We start from the raw sequence: 24891 nt of genomic DNA, 5'->3' as shown, positions 1-24891 counted from the left end.
GTTGTAGAAGAGTTGTTGGAGACTAGTTGTTTTCAAAGGTTGTTTAGCAGTAGGAACCATTTTTCAAAAGAAATCTTACATCAAAGTTCAAAATATGAAATAAAAATAGAGTGTGAGTGGAGGACATGGGGTTGGGGGGCTGAAGGGGAAGCTGGAACAAAGTGAGAGAGTAGCATAGACATATTTACACTATCAACTGTAAAACAGATAGCTAGTGAGAAGTTGCTGTGTAACAAAGGGAGATCAACTAAATGATGGGTGATGCCTTAGGGGGCCAGGACAGGGAGGGTGGGAGGGAGTCATGAGAGGGAGGGGATATGGGGATATATGTATAAATACAGCTGATTCACTTTGGTGTACCTCAAAAGCTGGTACAAGAGTGTAAAGCAATTATATTCCAATAAAGAGCTTTAAAAAAAAAATCTTAAACTCAGTATAAGATACTAAAAAAAAAAAAAAATAGAGTCTCATGTTGAAGCACATTCCCTATGCCAGTATGTGCCCAACTGGAGAAAATGCATTAAGCTGTACATTTATGATTTGTGCAATTTCCTATATGTATATTATTCTCTAATTTTTAGAAGAGTACAAAAGTTTTTCAATAACATAAATCTACAAAATTCTTGGCCTTGTACTCTAAAGCTTGCATAAGTTTTAGGCAAGACGTAGTTGGAATCTGTTCAAACAACTTTTGAGAATAGATATTAAAATTCTATAATAATATAGATCCATGTTTACCTGCATCATTAATGACAGCATAGGCAGATGTGGGTAAACAAGAAATAATCACTGAAAAACAACAGCAACAACAACTACAACAAACGTAGATAATATTCACACAGTGCTTACTAGGTGCTATATACAAGCTTTATAAATATGTAGACATGCAAACCTATCTAATCCTCACACCAAGCCTCTAGATTAAATACTATCATTATCCCCATTTTATACATAAGAAAACTGAGCCCCAGAGAGGATAAGAAACTCATCCAAGGTTATATCTCTGGCAATAGGCAGAGTTGGGGTGTGAACCCCAGTTGTTTAGCCTCAGAGTCTGTGATTGTACTCACAGCCTCTCCAATAATATAATGCCTCTATCACATTTTTATTTCACCCACTGAAATCATTTATTGGAATTACTGTAACTGTCAATAGAAACTCAAATTCAGAGGCATATTATGAATTTCAGCTTTAACTGCTTTAATATTTGTGTATGATGATATAAGAAAAAGGTATTTCACAAGCTCATCATCAACAAGAACCCTTAAACACCAAAATATTTCACAACATAATATAAATGCTTTCCATACATAAACCTAATGGTGCAGTTACCCTTAACCATTTCATAATACTCAGAGCTGATGGTGCTGCCTCCATGCACCTGTAGGAGTGACGACAAGGGTGACTGCAGTGGGTTGAATAGTGTCCCCCAAACTCCATGTCCAACCAGAACATCAGAAAGTGACTTATTTTGAAACGGGGTCTTTGCAAAGAGAATTAGTTAAGGATCTCGAGATGAAATCATCCTGGATCAAGGGTGGGCCCTAAATCAAATGACTGGTGTCCTTATAAAGAGAGGTGAGGATACAAAGACATGGAGAAGAAAGCAATATGAAAATAGAGGAAAAGGAACGCCAAGGATCGCTGGCAGCCGCTAGAAGCTAAGAGAGAGGCACTAGATGGTTCCAAGAGAGACTCCAGAAGAAATGAATTCTACCGACCCCTTGATTTCAGATTTCTGTATTCCTGAGCAGTTAGAGAAAAAAAATTATGTTGTTTAAAGCGACCCGGTGTGCGGTGATAGTTTATGGCAGCCCTAGCAAACTAATACAACTACTAATTCAAGATTTTGTAAGCTGCATAAATATAGTCTGTTTGGGGGAAGCAGCTGGCAATTCTACCTTTAGCACCTTATCAGCTCCATGCCTTTTCACCCAGTTGGTTACATGCCAACCTTGTGACCAATGAGATTCAGCAGACAGCCATAACTGTGTTTGCTCCATCCACTGCTTAGGTTTCCTCAGAGTACACAAATTGGTTATGTTCAGCAGTAAATACTGCTTCCCAGCCAGCAGTCCAAGAAAGCTCCAAGACCTTGGTTGTCACTGTTGATCCTGTCCTGTTACTTGATGTTAGCTATGGCTCATAGGTGACACTGATAAAACTGTTCAAATAGCTACTTCAAGTCTGTAGCTGGCCAAAAATCTGCAAACACTGTAAACTGTTAGTTTCTCGAAAAGATTAATGCTGTACTGATGCCACTTTCAGTCTGCGAACCTCCGAGAAGACATGGAGGGCTTCCCAACGCGCTTTTCTTCTTCATCATCATCGATCAGGCCAAGCAGCAGACGGTTCAGGAAATGTTCCCAGCTCAGTAGCTCAAAAAGCAATCTTTAGCTGCAAATAGTTCCTCCATGCCCATGTTCTTCAATGTCAGTCTACAGAATCCTTAATCCTTCTAGAAATTTTGGCCATGTTCTTTCTACTTTCCTTTCTGCTGCCTTTCAAAATAGTTTATATTTATACCATAAAATAGTGTAATACAACCTTATCATGTGCATGTCTCCAATTTAAACTTTTGACACCAACTCTACATAAATAATCCTTGGAAATAAACTGGCAGGATATAAATACCATGTCGCTCATCAAACAACTTGGACCTAGTGGCTCTTTACCAGTACACTGCATTCCCAGTGCACTATAAATATTTTTCATAAATCCTGCAATTACCTTGTGAATGGTTCAGTTATATTTCATCATACCTTTTTATGTTAAAAGTGTTAATTTGTTGAATGTAAATTTTACAAATATGGTAAATTTTACAAATAAGTGTATGCAAACCTACATGTATATTGACTTTTAAAAATAAATTTATTTTTAAATTATATTTAGCTTGTAGTAATACTAAAATTATTTTACAATTCCTGAGTATATGTATTAGATGGCTACACATGGTCAAAATAGATCATTGAGATATAACTACAGAGGAGTCACAGATTAGTGTTCCAGACATAGTTTCTTACTCTCCTTCTATATGTGGAATCAATGCTACACAAGTAGGAGACATCAAATACTTTCACTATTTCCACAGGATAATGAAAAAGATAAAATAAAATAAGGTAAAACCATCTATTCATCCCTCATTTTTGGAAAAGTGTCAACAGATAATTCAGAGTGTCACTAGTCTCTGTTAGCTACTTGCTTATAAGAAAATTACAACTATTATAGTAGCAAAACAGGGAGAAGTGGTAAAGAAATATATAGTGAGTAAGGGATATAGTGAGTAAAAGGCATGACAAAACAAAACAAAAGCTTAGCGCACTTAGTTCAGTGTAAACGAATGCATTCTAAAATAAAATCCAGGAGATGCCATAGATCTAACCCTAAAAATTAAATGTAAATGCTCATGAATATATTTACTTAGCATGCCTCAATATTTCCTCATACATGTACTAATTTATGTGTCATGTCTATTCAAAACAGGAATTGGGGCACACTTGTAATTATTTAAAATCATATGATAGTTCATGGTTTGTTTAAGAACCTTTGCCATTCCTAAATTGATTACTAGTGAACATCCAACACAGCAGATATATGACTGTTTCTTCAAATTATCTGAAAAAGTCAAAAATCATGCAGTATAGGCCACTCTATTCTAAAGCTAAAAAACTAAGCAAGAAAAATGTCTTAAATTATTGGATTAGTTTGCTAGGGCTGCCATCACAAAATGCCACAGACTGGGTGGCTTAAACAATACAAATTTATTTTCTCACAGTTCAAGATGCTGGTAAGTTTGATTTCTTCTGAAGCCTCTCCTCCTTGGCTTGCAGATAGCCACCTTCTCTCTGTGCCCTCACATGGCTGGTCTTCTGTGTATGTGTACCCGACATCTCTGTGTCCAAATCTCCTCTTCTTATAAGGACACAGGTCAGATTGTATTTGGACCCACCCTACGGGTCCCATTTTAACTTAATCACCACTTTAAAGGCCTCATCTCCATATACAGTCACATTCTGAGGCACCAGGGGTTAGAGCTTCAACATATGAAGGGCTTCAATATATGGGGATAGAATTCGGCCCATAACAGAATATATTTTGTGCTCTTTATTGACAATTCAGTTAAAGCAATACCCCACATGTTTGTCTCCTTTAACTAAATTATCTTATTATAAATGCCCCCACCATCAACAATGCGTCCTGTCAAATTATTTCACTGTACTGGCAGAAATATACACTAAAAATGTGTATTTTCATAAAACTAATATTTTACAATTGATTTGAAATACCAAAAGAATTTGTCTTACAAAATTATGAGGCCCCAACTTTAGTCTCCATGACATAATGATTCCAACTAACGTCATGTTAGTTGTGCTGTTAATTTTGTTGCACAATAAATATTTTTATATATTTACAATATACAGTTATAAAATGCAGTTGAATTAATAACTAACACTGAATACCTAAAATACATATCCAACTTGCTAATACATTTTAATTGGCATTTTTGGAAGTCTATAGCATAAGGAGGTTAATGGAAGCCCTTAAAAATGCTTTCTGCTTGTTATAGCAGATGAACTTGAAATTTTCAAACACTATGCATTTCCAGGTGGCAGCCACCTGGAAATTAAGCGTTCTAAGTGCTCACAGTAGGTGAATAAAAGACAAGCATTTGGTATTTAGTAAGGCATTTATCATAAAATGTTGGAAAGTCACGAGGAATTGAAAACTAGGAGGTGTATTTGACTAGACAAATATTTGGGTCAGACGGAGGATTACTAGCTAAAAGCAAACAAACAGTCTTAAAAGCAGAGAGGTCTATAAAATAGAGCAAACAAAAACTCAAACATAAAACATCAAAGAATGCTCCTGAAAGCCGAAAATGTGAAAATGGAAAAAGTGAAAAAAATTAGAAATGGGCAATCATTAAATCCACTCTAATAATACACTGAATATTGTCCTTTCTCTAGAAGCTAAATTCATCTCCAGCAATTCCAGGCATAGTCTCTAATCTACAGTAGTAGTTCCTAAATAATGGTCCAAGATTTTCTGGAAAACCTATGAATCAATCCTTAAAGAAAGATTGGAATGCACAGAAACTAGGTGAGGTTCCCAGCAAGCACCAGGAAAAAGTACCAAAGGGAAAGGAACATTCACTTTAAGGTAACTGACAAAGGAGAGAACTAGACAACATTGTGGGCCACAGCTGCCACTTCCCATAGAATTACCACACAGCTCTCAGTTGAGGTGCTCAAGGCTAGGAAGCGAGAAAAATGAGAAAAAGGAAATGAGAAGAAAATGAGCCAAAAAGGAGTTTGTCAAGTAAATAAAATTTGGGGAGGAGAGAGTAGGGGAATAGGAATCAAGAGCCACATTTTATGGCATATCGTGATCTACACAATGAAGAGTAGCTGGAGATGGCAAGTGAGCTGTTGGATACACAAGTGTGGAGCTTAGAAGGGAGTCTGGGATATAAATCTGTAAGTCATTCATGTAATGATGCTATTTAAGCCCTTGGGGACTAAAGAGATCACCTAAGGAGAAGATACAGGGAGAAAAAAAAGAGAAGGACTCAGTATTAGGCTAATAATAACAGCAATACTTAGAGGGTGATAGAAAAAGGGGAGGAGGTCAAGTACATTGAGCATAAAAGGGAGGAACCAGTTGGGACAGAAGCCAGATGTGAGTGAGGTAACTTGGGCTGCGCCAAGACACAGAAACCACACCTTGGACCAGTAGCAAGACAGAGCACAGTTTCGGACAGTAATCACACAACACATGCTTGTTAAATGAATGAGTGAATAAGTGAGTTACAGACTAGACTAGCATAGTATCTCTAGAATTCAGAGTTAACTATCTAGGGAAGAGCTATGATACCCTAAACAAGGCAAGGGCTAAGCAAGGTGACGCTGTAAATGTACATTGGTATTGTTTTAGTGCACTCCAAAACCCCCAAAGTTTGGTCATATTTTCTATTCATTAATAAAATACCATTCCAATTGAATAATGAAACAGGTTACTGTGAAATAATCAATAAAACCATCATATATTAGAGCTCATTAATTCCAACTGTTTAGACAAGGGAAAAATGTATTCAACCCTTAGAAGTCCATAAAGAAAAGAAATATTACAATGGTATACAGAAATACAATAATGACCCAAAATATTTTCACTGAAATACAACAGAAAAGCTGTAAGCCATTATCTTTTAGCAAAGAAGCAGCCCTAATGAAGTAGATTCTTGAAAATTGTCATACGGGTAAGCTCATTAGTTGCAATGAAAGTTCCCCCTGCTGATCCAAGAGTACCTAATGGCCAGGATTTGTTATGTCTCAAAAACAAAGGTACTTTTTAATTCATGTGATAGCTCACTGAGGAGATTTCAAATCTGGAAACTTTCAAATGATGATATATAAGAGCACTGAAATTTTCCAAAGCAAACATAGACTTATTTCATCCAAAACATTATATTTATTCCTCCAAAATCTCATCCATTAATTGGGTAATATAATCATGAAAAGAAATTATGCTCAACAATCACCTACACTATAAAAAAACAAACAAAAAACAAAAAAAAACAAACAAAACAAACAAACAAACACCTCTCAGTGATGGCTTTTCTATTTCAAATACAAAGTTGGCTGCTCCCTGTGCAATGCATTCACAGTATCTGCTGACCCACACACATATGCATGCCTCCACTGTAACAGATGGAAACTAAAACCCCCATGGCCCCAGAATGCCCCACAGAAACACCAAGAAAGAAAACAAACAGAAGAATCTCATTACCAAGTTACAACTCTGCAAGCAAGCCCTTATGAAAGTTACATATTTTTCAAAAGCAAAATATTGTAATATTTATGCAGAATTTTAAGTATAATCAAATGAGTCAAAATAAATAAATGACATTTTGGAAACAATTCATAGTAAAAACTGCAAGAAAATATATTCTACAATAAAAAACTACATCTGACAGAGAAGTATGTTCAGTTTGAGAAGTAGTAGGAAAGATGGTGAAGTGATCAGAAATGCAAACTGCTATTATCAGAAAACGCCCGCATTGGTTTAATTTTTGCTAAAAGCCTAATGCTGATGTAACCTATTAACTACTCAACCATCTTTTCCCCAGAAAAAGAAATTCCTCTAGATTTCAAGGCATGTGGTAGCACTTCTTCATCTAGTACTCTGTTACTTATCAAGCTTAATGTTCATCAAGAACACCCATTTTCAATTCTGTTTCATCCCATTTACTCAAATTTCATTCCAGAAGTTCAGAGATCTCATTTTAAGACAGTTGCCTTCCTTGAATTAATGAATTAATCACTTAAAAGCTATTTTGAGTATCTGTGAGTTATTTTTAATGGTTTTTGTCCCTTCTGTGCCCTTTTGCCCAGTCTCACGTTGTTTAATGTGAAAAAATGGTTTGGATTTATTTTCCCTTAAATTCCCTTAAAACACTTACACCTATACATACGTACATTATCTTATTATGCCAAGAACATTTTAAGGTAGTACAAGGGCAAAGTGAGGAGGAATCTAATATCAGAACATTAGGATGCAAGAGTGAAAAGTTAAAAAAAATTGCTTTTTTTGTCTTAAAAATCCAGATTGTTTCTAACTTTTTTTTCCAACAGACTGTATGAAATATACAACTTCAAAGAAACATATCCCAGGAAAGTGTGAAAGAACATCTCATTCAATCACATGCCTCTCTGCAAAAAAAAGTGCTACAATCCCCACTTTACAGAAGAAACAATTTAAACGGGGTATGAAATGATGAGTGATTTTTTTTTTTTAATTTAAGAGGAAATATTCACTCCAATACAGGAAAAAAGTATCCTTCTTTAGGTTGACAAGTGACCAGTGGCCTATACAAAGAGAGTACAGATACTCTCCCAGTTCTAATGAGATGTCTTCCAAAATGTATATCCAGACATTTGTAAATATTCATGCAAATGTGTATTCATAAATTCATCTTCTTGAGGCAAGTAAAGTTTTTTCCACAGAACTGATGTGATATATAACCTGGATTCTTCAGATGATCAAAAAATTGTATGTCATATTCAAACCAAATATAAATAATAGGCCTATCCTTTCTCTGACCCTTTCTATAATCAGATCTAAGTCCACAGTAGGGGCTACGAAGGAGGTTAGAAACTGGGGCATTAGGAAGGAGTGACTGGAATCTCTGGCAGTGTGGTGCCTACTGGGGCAAAGGAAGCAGGATCTACCTGCAAAGTAGGCGGATGGAAATTTAGCATTCAGGTCAAGGGGGACACTGACTACAGGTGCTTGGCTCGGATTCACAACCGTCCCAGGTGTTTGTGAATGACACTCACCCACGAAGCACTGCACTGGCCACAGCAGAAGGGGCTTAGCAGCAGAGGGTGGGGCTGGCAGGTATTCACAAGGCTTAAACTGCAAAACTACGTGTTTTTGAATATAGGGCCTCATTAGCCAAGCAAATTAAACTCCTAGCTCCAATAATGACAATTCATAAAGTAAATGTTCTACAGCTTTCTATTTTTAAAATGACATATTCAGTATGAAAACACTGTGACAAAGTGGCAAATATGTTCAAATAAAAGGCATTATTTTCTGTACCAACTGAAGACCCAGAGCACGAAAATATTTTCTATAAAAGCACAAACCTTTACTAGCTTTGTCCAAATGTTCCAAATCATTCACAAAATTCAGGATATCAGGGTACTTTTCTTCACATATTTCCACAAGAAAATGAAGTAGTGTTGTTTTCTGATCTGCTGATTTTGTGTCCTTTAACTAAAGACAATGAGAGGGGAAAAAAAATAGAGTCAAAAATATTTTGATAATCTCTCTACTTAAATAATGTTAATACTATTTTTTATAGATAAGAAATAAATGAGTTGTAAAATTAGTTAATGCTATTTTTGAAAAGCCAATATTTAAACAATATTTAAGCCAATATTGAAAAGCTACTCTTCATATACTGTTGTTTGGTCTAAGTCATTAATATTTACTGTAAAGAAGGAATAAACTTAATTCAATCTAGTATGCAGTGTTTCATGGGGAAGAAAATATACGGTGAAATGCCCAAGAAAACAGGACAACCTACAAACCTATGTAATATCAGCACTTAAAACAACCCTGCACACATGCTCATTTTTTACATTTGGCACATATTTATAGAATGCCTACTAGATACTACAGGAGTCAGAGATTCAACAAGAAGTCATTCCTCAAGAAGCCATTTAGTGGGGGGGGGAAAAAAAGAGAAAAAAGTGTTATTTCCCCTGGTGTGACAGAGTATAGTAAAAGTAATCACACAGTATGCCTAGGAGGACAGGGCACTTGAATTAACACTGGCAGACAGGAAGTTGTATGGGGTTGGGGATGGGAAGGAAAAAACTCAAAGGCACAGTATCACAGGCAGGTGGAGCAGCATTTGAAAAAGACCACAGGTGAGGAAAAGTGGCAATTTAGAGGAGTCTGAGTGACTCCAAATAAAAGTGTATGTAGGGGGTGGAGGGTGGGGAAGAAGGCAGAGCAGAAAGAAATATGAGAAGGAAAAGGTCAGAAAATTAAAAGAAAGGCAGGCCATGCTATGGATACAGGAATCTGATCCCTAAGAACTGGGAGGTTTTAAAACTAGACAGATAATCAGACGTACATTTTACAAAGCTCCTTCTAGCACAGTGTGGATAAAAGATTAGAGCAAGGGTAAGAACAGAGCAGGAAGAATAATTTTAAAAGCTGTAGCAATAATCCAGGCCAGGAAAGAAAACAGCCCGAGCTGAGGAAATGCCTTAGGCATGAGATAATGGGACAGGGTGGGCATGGAAACCCACATGATGGCATTTATTGAAACTGGACAGAAAGAGTGAGAAAAAGATTTGGGCGGGGTGGAGAAAAAAGACTTGTTTCAGTTTTGGACAAGTGAGTTTGAAGCTTTTGAATAATATCTAATTGGAGATGGGAAAGGATGTAGATGTATATAGGTGTAAAACAGTGTTCTCAATCTTTTTTTCATTACTGCTGGCTAAGTTTTAAAATGCCTAAGTTCTTTTAGGCATATTTTTCCTAATTATTCACACCTATGAAATTTTAAAATGATACATATACTGTCTATCTGTTTATGTACTGCACGTATATTTATGCTTTACACATAAAAATAGTAAGATGGGAAAGACATTTTTGCTCTCCAAGAACCAATTTTCCACCCATTGAGGATGATAAACTGTAGAGAGTATATAGCTAGAACTTACAGGAGTGAACTATTCTAGGAGTAGCAGTTTGTAAGCTCTTAGGCACCAAAGCTAACTCTGATCACTAGCTAGACTGATGGCCACTAACATGTGAATGACCTGCTAAAACATAACACTAAAACTGGCCTTTAAGTAGCTACGTCACCATGGGCAAGTTACTGGACTTTAGATTCACACAAGTAAAATGAGAATATGGAACTGGACAGGAAAAGGAAACTCTAAATTCACTTTCCACTCCAAAAATATTACATATACATTATAGTGGACTTAAGTGTTTATAGACATTGCAAAATCTATTTTAAAAATACTAGAATAAAAATGAAGAAACCCAGTTATAACCTCAGTTCAGAAGTTGTTTTTGCACGCTTGGTTCAATTAGAATCTTTCAGTTTCAGCTTTCACATACACTGAGAATGTTAATCCAATTTATAAAAGTTACCTTTCAACTCTACAGTTTCATTCATACAATCATCTTTAATGGATAGGGCTAGAGTAAAAGTAGCAAACTTTCATAAATATAATAGTTTCCCCTGGTACAACAACGAGTTAGTATAAAAACTGTCCTTCGTTCTTGTTTTTGCTATTTTTTTTCAAAGCACTCTAATGGTGAACTCTTCTGTTCCCCTACCTCCCTCTTTACAGCAATGACTGGAGAACACTGTTCCTTCTGTGGACTCCCATCTCCTGACTGTCACCGGTTTACACCCTTTCTTATTATGCTCCGTTCATGTGAAAATAGAAACATGGTCTGTGTGGAATGTTGACTAAGACAAGAACCTGGAAAGAACTTTCCAGTACCACTTGTGATGTATCTAAATGGCTAGCAATTGCTAGGATTAATCTATGATTAATCTCTATGATCCAACAATAAGCAACTGGATCAACCTTGATCTTTATTCATAAGCAATAAGAATTCGGAATTAGAATTTGGAACATACTATACATTATAGTATCTACCAATTTAATAAATGTTAAGGATGCAGGTCAACAACAGATTCAAGTATTTAGAGACTAAAGCTAAACACTAACTTATAGAGGAGGATGCTATCCTGGCTGCACTATTAAAAACATCAACTGGTTAGCAACTCACATACTAGTCACAGTCTAATATTTAAAATATACTCATTGAATACTAAATAGAGGTAAAAGTCTCCCATCCCTCCAAAATCTATATTTAACAACTACGAGACTTAAAAAAATACTCAAAGCCCCCAAATAAATAGATTTGAAAATACACCTAATAAAAGATAAGAAGTTAAGAAACACAGAGAGTGACCATTTATTTATAACACATGGTTACTTACAAACTACTAGTTGCTCTAAATTTCAGGACAGAAATTCTTCTTTCAGTTCCTAACATTCTTAGGAAAAAGCTGTACAATGCTGGGAAGATATTCTTCCTGCCTCAATTACTCCATTCCCTTCCTTCCTTCCCCCAAATCACTTTTAAAAAACACCCAAAACAAGAACCAACCAAAAAACAAAAAAACCCTTCCAGAAAGCACACAAAAATGTATGAAAGCACAACAAAATATATTTGCAACAGTCTTCATTTACTTATACAATATTTTTTTCACCTTTTGACAAACATTAACAACAAAAAGGGCACACTCTATTTCTACTAATTATTCATACCATACACATTCACGTGATTGAGCTAGAACAAGGGAAGCTTGAGAGATGGTGCTAATTTTGTTGCAGAGAAAAAAACAACTTGAGCATACTCTGTAGTGCTAACTCTTGGAAAGAAAATGAGGCTAAAATATCTACTTTAAAAATTTATTCTTAAGTTTAAAAAATATGCTTTATTTAAATTTTCACTGACATTGTTTGACAGGATTCCTCTGGTATCATTGTCAAGAGATTTATCTTACTGATGTGTAATCATCATTGTTAAGGAGAGTTTCTTATTTATATATTGTTTCTTTAAGGTACATTTAACCTGGCATAGATGTCAAATAAACAAAAAGATGGATGGAGTTTCTTCAACCGCTCTGTTCATTCCAGACAAAATAATGTTAAAAGCAGATCCTGTAATAAATCATGGCCTAGTTGTCAGTCTGGATAGAACTCCTTTGTAGCTATAATGCAAGGTTTGGGAATATTTTTAAGGTATTCAGCACAAATCTGGATGGCATTTAAAGAATATTCCATTGTTTTAGTCACAAGGAAGAAAATTCCTAAAATAAAAACTAAGTAGCATTTTGGTGATTTTCAGAATCCAAAGAACTACAACCCCTTACACTTTGAATAATGAAACTTTTATCTTAAGAATATTGTCAAATTTGTTACTCTTCCCCATTATTATGTTCCTATACTCTAATTATGTTATCAAGACAGCACTGACTCTTTAGATGTTGCAGACACTGCTGAACACTAAATGACAAAATTATGAGGGTCTGTAATGGCTCCGAGACCATTCTAGAACAGGGGTCTCCAACCCTCCACCCAGGCTACACAGCAGGAAGTGAGCAGCAGGCAAGCAAGAAGCTTCATCTGCGACTCCCCACCGCTCCCCATCGCTCTCATTACAGCCTGAAACACATCCCCCCACCCGCATCGTCCCCCTGTCTGTGGGAAAACTGTCTTCCACAAAACAGGTCCCTGGTGTCAAAAAGGTTGGGGGCTGCTGTTCTAGAAGACCCTACCTTGTAAACAGTATGAATGCTGAGGACAACAACAGCCTCTCTTAATTGCGTGGCATTTACTAGGAGACAGGTATTGACCAAATAATATAACACCTATTAAGTGCTTAAAACACACAACATCCCTATGAGGAAGGAACTGGTATTATACTCATTATTTTTTTTTAAGCTCTTTATTGGAATATAATTGCTTTACACTCTTGTACCAGTTTTTGAGGTCCACCAAAGTCAATCAGCTGCATTTATACACATATCCCCATATTCCCTCCCTCCCTCCCGCGATGCCCCCCCACCCTCCCTGGCCCGGCCCTCTAAGGTATACTCATTATTAAGAGGGCAAAAGAGATGTGAGACATCATGTAGCATACCCCAGATTACACAGCTACTACCCAATAGAGCCAAGATTTATTTGAACCCACTTATATGTTAATCCAAACCATTATAAAATGCAATTCCTCTACCAAACCTTTATTCAATCTAGATTATTATGCATCAAAAGAAACAAAATTCTCAAAAACACGGTGGATAAAAATAGTAGTAAGACAATAAAAGTGTTCATTAATGCAATTTAAAATACTGAAGCCCTATAACCTGCTAACTCTAGTCTGGAAAGCCTCCACACCTCTACTCTGAGGTCATTTCTAGTTCTGAAAGCATGGCATTCTTTCTATTATTTTATCTATAAAATTAATAAAAAACTACCTGCATCTTACCTCAAATGCAAAGTCTGTCCATACTGCTAAGAGATCAGTGCTGACAAAATACGATACAAATATGGCTGAATGAAATGGTAAAGTTTCATCTTTAACAGACCTAACCAAGTATATTTACCAACATCATATTGCATGTTAAATCTTTTGCAGAATAAAGTGCTTTGTATATGTTTGGAAAAAAAATCTCTAAATGTAAGTTACATGTATCTGCATGAAAATGGATGTGTGAATATGAACTGCCAAAGAATATATCATAATTGCTCAGATATGAAGCTCAAAATGTCAATGTGTAGGTTCAAATTCACTAGGGAAACCAACTACAATTATAGAATGAACTGTTTCCTGATATGTATAAATGCATTTTTAAAAAACAATCACTGTGATGATTAAATTTTTCAAAAATACTGTGTATCCCTCCAAAATGAATGGAAATTTAAAATCTTAACATAAATTAAGATTGTTTGCATCATCTCTGTCACTGCCAAAACCATTAATACCTATAATAAAACTTTCATAATGATTTTAAAGATAGGAAGAGATAAACTAATATTAGATAAGATAGACAGTAGATAAATTTATGGCATTCACATGTAAAAACAATTTATATGTATTGTTTAGTTTTCATTTTAAAACGACGAGCGTTGAAACATTAAATAAGGAAGAAAATGCTTTAAATAATGTCAACTTCTATAATTAAACTGATTTCTACCATATCCCCACAGACACACTATCTCTGAATTATATTTTAAACATATTTCTCTTGGATTTTATTGAACACTTGAGCATGAAAGCATTTTTTGCATTTTAGTAAAATTTTATCTTATTGCACTATTATATTGTTCAATGTTCTGTTTATTTAGTCACTTATTCTATAAGAAATTTAAAATAGCTGTGTTCTTTAGTTTATATAAATGGATAAAATACATTAATTTTAAATCAAATAGTTTCTATACTTAATTTTTTTGATTAACAGACTTTATATTTTAGAGCAGTTTCAGCTTTAAGACAAATTGAGCTGAAAAGACAGATTCCCATACACTCTCCCCTCCACACACACAAATTCCCCTATCCGTAACATTTTGTATTAGTGTGGTACATTTGTTAAAATTTATGTACTAATACTGATGATATTGATACATTATTATTAACCAAGAACCATGGGTTCTAAAGTTGTATGGCTTTTGCCAAGTACATAATGTCACATATCTACCATTAGTCATAGGGAACAGTTTCATCACCCTGAAAAATTCCCTGTCCTCCACCTATTCATCTCTTCCTTCTTCCCCCTCCCCTACGACCCCCAGGAAGCACTGATCTTTTTACTATCTCTATAATTTTGTCTTTTCCAGAATGTCATATGTTGGAATCAGAGTATGCAGCCTTCTCAGACTGGCTTTTCACTTAGTATTATGCATTTCTCCATGGCTTTTCTTGGCTTAAGAGATTCTTTCTTTTTATCACTGATTTAATAAGTCTACTGTATGACTTTTATCAGTGAGTTTTATCCATTCACCTACTGAAGGACTTCTCAAGTTGCTTCCGAATTTTGGCAACTATGAATAAAACTGCTATAAACATTTGTATGCAGGTTTTTTACTCCTGGGGTAAAGAGGAATGTGATTACTGAATCCTATGATAAATCTATGTTTAGCTTTGTAACTGCCAAACAGTCTTCCAAAGGGGCTGTACTACTTTGCATTCTCTTCTGCAATGAATGAGTTTCTGTTGTACCACATTCTCAGCAGCATTTGGTGCTGTCAGTGTTTTGGATTTCAGCCATTCTAATAGGTATGTAGTGGTGTCTCCTTGTTGTTTTAATTTGCAATTCCCTCACGACGTTGAGTATCTTTTCATACACTTATTTGCCATTTGTAAATCTTCAGTAAGATGTCTGTTCAGACCTTTTTTCTTTTTTTTTCAAATTCTCCATTTGCCCCCCCAAATTCTCCACTGAATTACCTGCTGCTTTGTCAAGGATCAGTTGACTATACCTGTGTGGGCCTATTTCTGGATTCTCTATTCTGTTCTATTGAACATCTATCTTTTCCCCCCAAAACCACAGTTTTGATTGCTGTAATTTTATAGTAAGTCTTGAAGTCAGTCCTACCTCCCATTCCTCCTCCTCTTCTTCCTCCTTCAATAGTTATATTGACTCTTCTGAGTCTTTCACATATCCATATAAACTTCAGAATCATTGTTAATACCCACAAAATTACTTGCTGAGATTCTGACTGGAATTGCATCAACTCTATAGATGAAACTGGGAAGAACTGACACATTAACAATACTGAATATTCCCTTCCATGAACATGGGATATCTATTTCTTTATCAGATTTTTTTTTGATTTCTTTCATCAAAGTTTTGTCATGTTCCTCATACAAATATTGTAGAAAATTTGTTGCTAAAGTAAATGATATTCCATTTTTAATTTCAAATTCTAATTTTTCATTGCTAATATTAAAAAAGTAGCCAACATTTTAATGCCAATCTGATATCCAGAAAATTTGTTCTAATTGCTTATTAGCTCCAGGAAGCATTTTTCTTTCCTTTTTTCTTTGGGGGGGGGTCAATTTGGGGGGATTTTCGACATAGGCAATCATTTTACCTATGAGCAAAAACAATTTTATTTATTCCTCCCGTATCTGTATACTTTTATATCCTTTTCTTGTCTTGTTGCATTAAGCCAGGATCTCTAGTACAATGCTGAATAGAAATGGTGAGAAGGGACATGTATCCTTTTGCCTGATCTCACGGGAAACTACTTTGTTTCTTATCAAGTATGATGCTATTTGTAGTTTTTATAGATGTTCTTTATCAACTTGAGGAAATTCCCCTGTATTTCTAGTTTGTTGAAAGTTTTTGTCATGAATGGGTATGAGTTGATTAGATGTCTTTTCTGCATATATTGATATGATCAAATGATTTTTCTCCTTTAGAGCCTGTTGATGTGATAAATTACATTAACTGATTTTCTAATGTTAAACCAGCTTTTCATACCTGGAATAAACCCCTCTTGGTCATGGTATATAATTCTTTTTATATATTGTTGGTTTTGATTTATAATATTTTATTGAGGATTTTTACATCTATGTTCACAAGAGATATTGGTCTATAATTTTCCTTGAAATGTCTCTGTCTGGTTTCGGTGTGCACCCATTTCATCATCAGACTCTTCCCTGCCACCTAAGAATACATGTTCACAAATACCAATGGATAGGTATTACTGTACAGATAATAATGTTGCCTGTTTTGTCTTTGATCCTGACCTTTGATAAATGAAAGCTTCCTAGAGTATCAGGAATGGCGTATATTGTTTAATTTTTTATTTTTATTTATAAAATGTGTCAAAACAGGAGACTAGATTAAACCCAAGATGGTTGGTAAGATTCATTACTACCTTTGATGGGTACAAGCTATCTCTAAGCATGGTGTTAAGGAGGATTCTGAGGCCATCTGCTTCAGGGACAGGAAGTTTGACAGATGAGCAATGCTGGTTTTGAGAGTGGCGAGATGGCAGCACATAAGCAGTGCATTTGCTGTTCATGAGCAAAGCCACCTGTCTTTTATAATTATATTAAAGGAGTAATGCTAATTTACAATGTTTAATAGTAACTGAAAAAAAGGTAGTGTGAATAAATTTACCAAAAACACTACTTAGTAAAGCTAATAAAATATTTCTTGGAAAATGCTATAGATTAAATGTGTTAATGAATGAGTCAAAGAGGGTTAAGAATTCTAAATAGTTTCACATTGCTTTGTAAGTCAGTATTTTTCAGTGATTTAATTGGCTGGATATAAAATAAGAATGGCATTTGTTATCTGTAAGTCTTTGGCCAAAAACTGCTTTATTTTCAAAGGGTGCCAAAACTTAACTGGAGTGGTTTTCCAATCTGATAAAGAGTAAAAAGCCCTCTAAAATCCTTCTAAGACACAAAATGCAGATGGAACAATGGATTTGTTTGGCAGAGGTCTTTCTTAAAAATAAATTCACAGTGTAAAAGAAAGGGTGATATACAAAAATTAAAATTTCACAAAAAAGATTCATAGTGGTAACCCATGTGACTATGACAGGCTTGCAAAATACAAACTGCCTGTGACAGGCAGAGGGATTTGCCTCCTGCTTTTCATAATCACTAAAACTCTACTTTACAAGGTCAAGTCCTGCAAAATAACTCAGAACACTGACCATCAACTTATTTCAGTTCCACCATGTGCCTGAGATTCATACTCCTTTCACTCCCTTTCTTCACTTTGAGTATAATGTTCAGCATGGCACGAAAGAAAAGCAGCAGTTTTTGAAAGTATTTTCACCTCTCATCCTTAAGTGAGGTAGTAGAGTTGTTTCATTTTTTATTTTGTTCTTGTGTTGGTTAGGTTTTGCTTTTGCATGTTTGTTGGTTGGTTGATTCAGGGCCACCAATCAGGAATTTTTCATTCTGGGATAAGTAAGTAGGGCAGAAGACAGACAAAGTGATTCTCAGTTCAGTTTATGCATTAAAATCACCTGGGGGAGCTTTTTAAAAATGCCACTAATCAGGATCCACATCCACACACACTGTAGTAATTGATCTGATGTGAGGCTGAGGCATCAGTATTTTTTAAAGGGCACTGTGGATTGAGAATCGATGATCTACAAGGAGAGCTGTTCACAATTTCAAGAACTCACTCACTAGAGCTGGTGACGGCATTAAAGAATGAGGAAACTAAAGATTTTTTCTAAAAATTCACCCCATCACTGCTTTGGTGAAGTTAGCCTGTGCTTGTAAAAGAAATATACAGACCAGATAAGAATTTCATGCACTAGAAAAAATAACAGACAAAAATCAATCTGGCCTGCCACCAGCCTTTTATCACCTAATTCACAACACCAACAGCCCCATTACTATGTATCCTTTGATAATTTCACCTCTGAGATGAACTAACTGCACATTGTACTGATAACAGAAAATTTCCTACAAAGTGATAATATGGACAAATTTATAGAAGAAATCAATAGTGGCTTTTTTTCTGTAATTTTCTCCCCCAAATAACAGCATAAACTGATAGAAGTAAGTTATTACAATTGGTAAACTCTTTCAAAATTTATATTTATTATCCCAGTAGGGGTAGTCAGTTACCTAGAACAAAGGGCTACATTTTACAGCTCCATCATCCAGTTGTATTGATTGGGCTGATTTGTTATTCAGAAATCACACACTTCAGTAAACATTATTAAACACATGTTATAGTCATTGTGTATGAAGTGATAACATCTGCTTTTTAAATAACAAGTTAAAATCATCTCATATATTTAATATGGTGTTGAACTTCGATAGTTGAGTCATCTCATTTTTTGCCAGAATACTGATCTATTTGGCTTTAAGCACAGGTTCTCTAAAATTACTAATTTCAACACCAACAACATACAAATTTTTCTCAGTGGGCATTTTGGTCAGGCAAGCACCCACCATTTGCTGACTGGATTTCTAAGGATACAAATTTGCATTTAATCAATAGTAGGTCCTGAAAAAAAAAAACAACTGCTTATTATCCAAATTTATCTAAAGTCTAGTAATATCCTTGGAGGATTTTATGATTGACAAGCAGTCTGTCCATTCTTCTATATAGTCCGAGGTTTATCCTTTTAAAAAGCCATATCATCAGAAAGCAAGGCATTGAATACTTATACCATTTTGCTTAAACTAGGGATAGCATTACTGTAACTGGAAAGTACATATGTATCTTACTATGAGGGTTCTCTTGGAGTGTTACCCCATAAGAGGCTCTGAGTACATATTTGTTTGGGGAGGAGGGGGGGAGTGGGGAGGGGCAGATGGTTCTAAAAGAAAGATCCTCATGAAATGTGTTTTGTCGTTTGCTGTTTAAGAGAACACTGCTCAACATCGTACTTTCCTTTCATAGTGACATACACCCAAATTTTCTCGTTAAGTTTGGCTTTGGCTAATAAGAGAAACCACAATTTTTAGATAATGAAAAGTTTCATGACCATGTTTTACATTTCACTTTTTCCATCAGAAAGCCTCAAACCTATATGTCTGCTTTAACTTATGTTTACATCTTAACACATTCTAGTCCGTGGTTACTTTATATCTCACATTTTACTTTTATATTTATCATACACCCTACCAATTCTTTGGGTAAAAGAAAGTAAAATCTTTTCTCTGAACTCAGTTATTATACTTAGTCATCTCAATTACAAATGTATACAAAGATATAATATAGATCCTAAAATCAAGCTACAATGCACACAGAATTCACGATTCATGTATTTATTTCTAAACAATGCGAAGTTAACAATTTAGTATGAATTTTCACACACTGTTCACACTTAAGCTAAATTTATAAAGGGCATTTAAAAGTAAAGATTTTGGATATAGAATACTAAATGTCGTATAATTACCCAGCATGTTTGAACAGATTAAAATACTATTACCCTGTCTTTCTACTGTCAAGTAAATATGGAATTCCTTGTGTGGGGGCTTATCATCAAATCAAATGCTTTACACTCAGTGTGAAAATTCAATCACAATTGTCAAAGATCAAGCTGCTACTTCTGATAGAAAATATGATGAGATATCATCTTGTTCAATATATACTTTCAACTTGACAGGTAGGCTAATAAAAAAATATGAAGTTGTGGTATTTATTTTGTTTCTTGTACAACAGAAGGCTCCTAAAAGGGATGATCAAAATATCCAGTATCGTTGACTAAAAATACAGTCAACTCTTATTACCTGGAGACAGATTAACTGGTTTGTAGCATGACTAGAGTGAAATAGCAGCAGCATGCACTGTATTTGTAAAAGGTTTTAAATCACTATGCAACAGCAACTGTATATCAATACGAGAGGATTTGTATTTTCAACTACATAATAACATTGTCTCTACACAACACTGTATGTACTGCATTGTGTCTATTGCACTGTTATCCATTCAACAGCTATCTATTCAGAATTTACTATATATCAAGTACTGTATTAGGCAATTCCACCTCATTAATCCAACCTAATCTCTTGTCTACACCTTTCAGGGAAGAAATAAGGGAGGGCATATAGTCAAATTCTTGTGAGTCAGCTGTAGTTCTGAGATGCAAAATCTAAAGAGGAACAGACACTTAGCACTATGAAACAAACTCCAGTAGGTTAACTTCTCCCTGACCTCGCACCTCATCCTGTTTTTCTTCCTTTGCTTCCCTTCTCAGGGAAACCCTGAGCCTGGCAGTCTTGCTTGTCTCCTTAGCCTTCAGCCTCCAAGTTCATAATCACCATGGCCTGACAATAACCAGATGTTCCTTAAATGTGTACACTTCCCTCCATCTCCTCTCCCCTTCTACCCCTTTGCCACTACCTTAGCTCAGACCTCCATTGTCTCAAAGCACAGTGACAGTTTCACAGTGGACATTCAATTATTTGGTAAAATATCTGAATAAGGTAGCTTCAATCAGATGTCTTTTAAGACACTGAGGTAAACTAGGGGAAGGAAACACAAAAATCAGCCTGAACTCGTTTCTTTTTCGAGCAACTACTCCAAACACGTCAGCAGCAAGGAGTTATCTTTGACCTCTCCCTTTTTCTGTCACCATCCCCATCTATCTTCTTGGCTCCATTTCCTCTAGCATCCTCCTAGGTCACATGACATAGGTCAGCCAATCACCGAGTCTCTCCTCACTATAACCCCTCTAACCCAGCCCTGTCCAACAGATCGTTCTGCAATGATGGAAGCGTGCCATATTTGCTGCCAGTAGGTATGGACACCGATTCACTCGAAACATGGTAAGTGTGAGGAATTAAATTTTTAATTTTATTTAAATATTAACTGATTTAAATTTAAATATGTATGGCTAATAGTGACAGTACTGGAAAGTGCAGCTTACCTTTCTTTCATACTGCTGTTAGAATTATCTTCCTAGAAGACAGATGATAACATCACTTGACTTACACAACTAACATGTCTCCATAAGACCTTCACCATAAGGTGTGACATTTGAAGCTCTTCACCATCTAGACCAATTTACTATCTCATTTCCATTTTCTCCACTCCTCTCCCATGCAGACTCCGACTGTGACGGATCACTTGGTATACTTACACATGCCATGATATAACCTTTTATGTGAACTACTGACGCTTGCTCAGAATGAATGCCTTTTCCTCTCAGGGGACAGTCACTCATCCTTCCAGATCCAGCTCAAATTCCTCCTCCTCTCTGAGTGTGTAACTGCCCTCCCTTAGCCAAGCTAGCCACACTCTAACTCTGCTGCCATAACTTTAGTATAGAACTCCATTAAAATATTTAAGCATAATTAATGGCTTACATGTGAAAAACATGAGTCCCATGTATCCCAGGTAAATACTAATCACATACATTAAATGAGATGATCAGGTCAAGCATCTGGCACAGGAGTAAGTAAGCACTCTATAAATGTGCAGTCTTGAATACATGTATTACATCCTAATACTTGGTAGGGATCTTAACTGAACACAGCAGGCTAAGAAAACACAGAGAGGAAAGTAAAAAGATGGAGACAGGAGAAGGGAAAAGCTCACAAGGCATCGATACCAACGGAAAGCATAAGCCATGGGACTCGTGTAAGAAAAGCCACATAAGCGCCAAGAGCTTATTCAGTAAACCCATAGCTAAAGCTGAACTTGTTTCTTACCTTCCCAATCTCACTGGCAATAGCAATAATCAAATTCCTTAATCAGGGAGTGTAGGTGTTACCAGGTCAAGAACAAGGGAAAGCTTTGCTTGTGATGTGTAACTGAGAAGAATTTGTTGTAAGCAGGTCAATGAAGCACTATTACTATGGCCCACTTCTTAAGACACAGCTCTGTTATATAAAACATTGAATATATTTGCTGTAAGAAAATTTAATCTGTGGAAGGACCTGGAAGAAAAAAATCTCTAAACTTACTCAATTTTCATCTACTCTAAAATTATATTTAGATAGAAGCATTTCAATTACTGACATCTGAGTTATGTTTACTCCTAACAAAATGATTTTCCCTTTATACAAAGCACTCTCACTTTTCTCTCCCTCTAGTTAGCTTTCAAAAAAGCAAAATTCAAAGAAATATTTAAATAGTCAAAGGTAAAGACTTTAGTGGCAATTTCAAGCAATTCTCAATATACATACTGTCATAAGCAGATTATTTATATTGAATGAATATTAGGTTTAAATAATATTTTGATGTTCCATTTCATCAGTTTGAGAAAGCACAGGTTTACAACATAATTTTGCTATTAAACAAAATTCTTCAACTGAATTTGCAGATCAGAGAAAATATCTGGATTTAGTTCAGAGGTTGAGTAAATTAGCGCAGTTCACTCTGGGTTTGGGTTGATAGTTCAGTTTAAGTTCTTGACAATACACACATTAAAATAAAAAATAACGTAATCAGGGCTGACATTTAAGAAAAAGTGTTCAGGCAAATTATGTGTTTAAAAAAAAAAAACTCACTTTACAAAGAGAGCTAAGGTTAAATCCGAAGGTTTGAGCATTCCGGGAGCCAGCATTCATGTAGTTTCCCATTAGCAACACAAGTTCCAGCAACTTGCTAAAGCTCCTGCTCTTCTTTATCTCTTCGCAGGCGGTACTGACAGCCATGATGTCAGGTTTGATGTTGTTCACCTGCTCTTCAAACTGAAGCTTAAAGAGAATAGCACTGAGCCGTGGCCGTAGTCTCTTCACATTGCTCATCTGATTGAAAAGAAAATAGCAGATTTCCTTTAAAATGCATGGTATACTTTAGTCTGTGTGGCTGCAAGTAATCTGGGATGATTTATTGGTATGACAGTACGGAAGAAGCAATATGTCCCCTAAAACTGATAGCAGGAAGAGAAAAAAGCCCTGCGTGTTTTTGTGAGAAATCCAGTCATCCCTCAAAGAAAAAATTAACAATTTAGATGCTCGATGAAATGAAAGCTTTAATTAAATGACAGTGCTTAATTAAGTAATAAAGTACATACTGCTTTTTTTTTAAATTGAATTTTTGAAAGGTAACAGGATACAGAGGCAACAAATTACAAAGCACTCATAGCACTGCTTTAATTTGTGTTCAATACAGAAATACACTGGGTCATGTTTAAAACATATTCAGAAAGGTCTAAAGAGGGTTTGTTTTCTTCAAACAGCAATTGCTGTCCACAGGAGCCCTGCTGACTAACAGTATGTGTTAGATCACGGAAGAGTAAATAGGTCCAAATTTGTGCTAAATTGACTTTCTTCAGCAACACAGGACAGCAGAATGACTCCTGACACATGCTAAATGAGCAGAGTCAGAGTCAGGAAACATGGGCAGAGCCGGAGACAGGAGAGGTGCAAAGCCACAGGTCCACCACGTGCCAAGTTAGGCCCGTCTGAAACTCTGGGCTTCCTTACTGGGTATGTAGGGGGTTGAAATGTTGAAAGAACAAAAGGACTAGAGGGTCAGCAAGTTCTTGCCTTAAACTTACCCCCAAATCATGTCCTAGCAACACATGCGAGGGGAAGAGCCTGAAGGCTGGAGACATATCACATTTAAGTTATATGTGAATTCCTTGACCAAATGTATTAGGAATTTGAGACTTAAAACAGATTGACGGGGCAGCAGTAGTAAAACTGGTGAACATCAACAACGATAATAAACATCAAAAGCATTATGAGGCAAGGTCAGGAAAAACAGTGACAGAACGAGATAGGATTAAAACAGGGAATAGTTCCGTTAATCACAGACCCTAAAGAAAAAGCTAAAAAATAATGCTACATAAAGCTTATAGGATTTCTGTTAAAAAACTATCTGCTCATAATATAACGATTGTTATTTAAAGTAAAATAGACCACACAAAAGACTGAACTTATTAGATTCCAGTAGGACGCTTACAGACATTGCCTTAATGACTTAACAACATAACCCAACATAACCCTCATCTAACAAAATCGGAGCAATAGCGAGCTCTAGTAGATACTTGAGACAATATCTTCAGAGGAAGCAAGTTCTTATAGTTACTAAATAGTTTCTCAACAAATAAAATAAATATCTAATTTACACATAGTATTCTCCCCAGCCACTCGACATGTTAAATTTTTATGCGTATACAACCAAGATTCTAAGTGCACAACTAATATAGTTAGTAAGAAGTCCCCTCTACAAAGTATCCTAAAGAATGTCTTAAAATTCCTTGACTTCAAGAAATGTCTTCAAATTCCAATCTAGAGAAAATAAATTTTTTCCTCCTAGAATAAAGAAACTGTAAGCTCAAAAATATCTTTTAAAGCACAAAGAAAATTACTAATAATGGTTTTATAAAATAA

The 24891-nt window shown here is 35.6% G+C and overlaps 1 protein-coding gene across 6 annotated transcripts in view; it reads right to left on the bottom strand.

Moving 5' to 3' along the window:
* Positions 1 to 24891, bottom strand: part of DIAPH3 (diaphanous related formin 3) — a 485817-nt gene that overhangs the window by 181910 nt on the left and 279016 nt on the right. For all 6 annotated transcript variants that reach the window (XM_057707607.1, XM_057707608.1, XM_057707613.1 and 3 more), the window contains 2 exons: positions 23059 to 23298; positions 8649 to 8778 (listed from right to left, as the gene is read on the bottom strand). In XM_057707607.1, the coding sequence (XP_057563590.1) occupies positions 8649 to 8778; positions 23059 to 23298 (370 nt within the window). The remainder of the gene's footprint in view (positions 1 to 8648; positions 8779 to 23058; positions 23299 to 24891) is intronic.

Source organism: Hippopotamus amphibius, chromosome 14 (assembly GCF_030028045.1).
Source record: "Hippopotamus amphibius kiboko isolate mHipAmp2 chromosome 14, mHipAmp2.hap2, whole genome shotgun sequence".
NCBI classification, from domain to species: Eukaryota; Metazoa; Chordata; class Mammalia; order Artiodactyla; family Hippopotamidae; genus Hippopotamus; species Hippopotamus amphibius.
The sequence above is the reverse complement of the archived record's forward strand: the minus strand, read 5'-3'. Positions and strand labels throughout refer to the sequence as shown.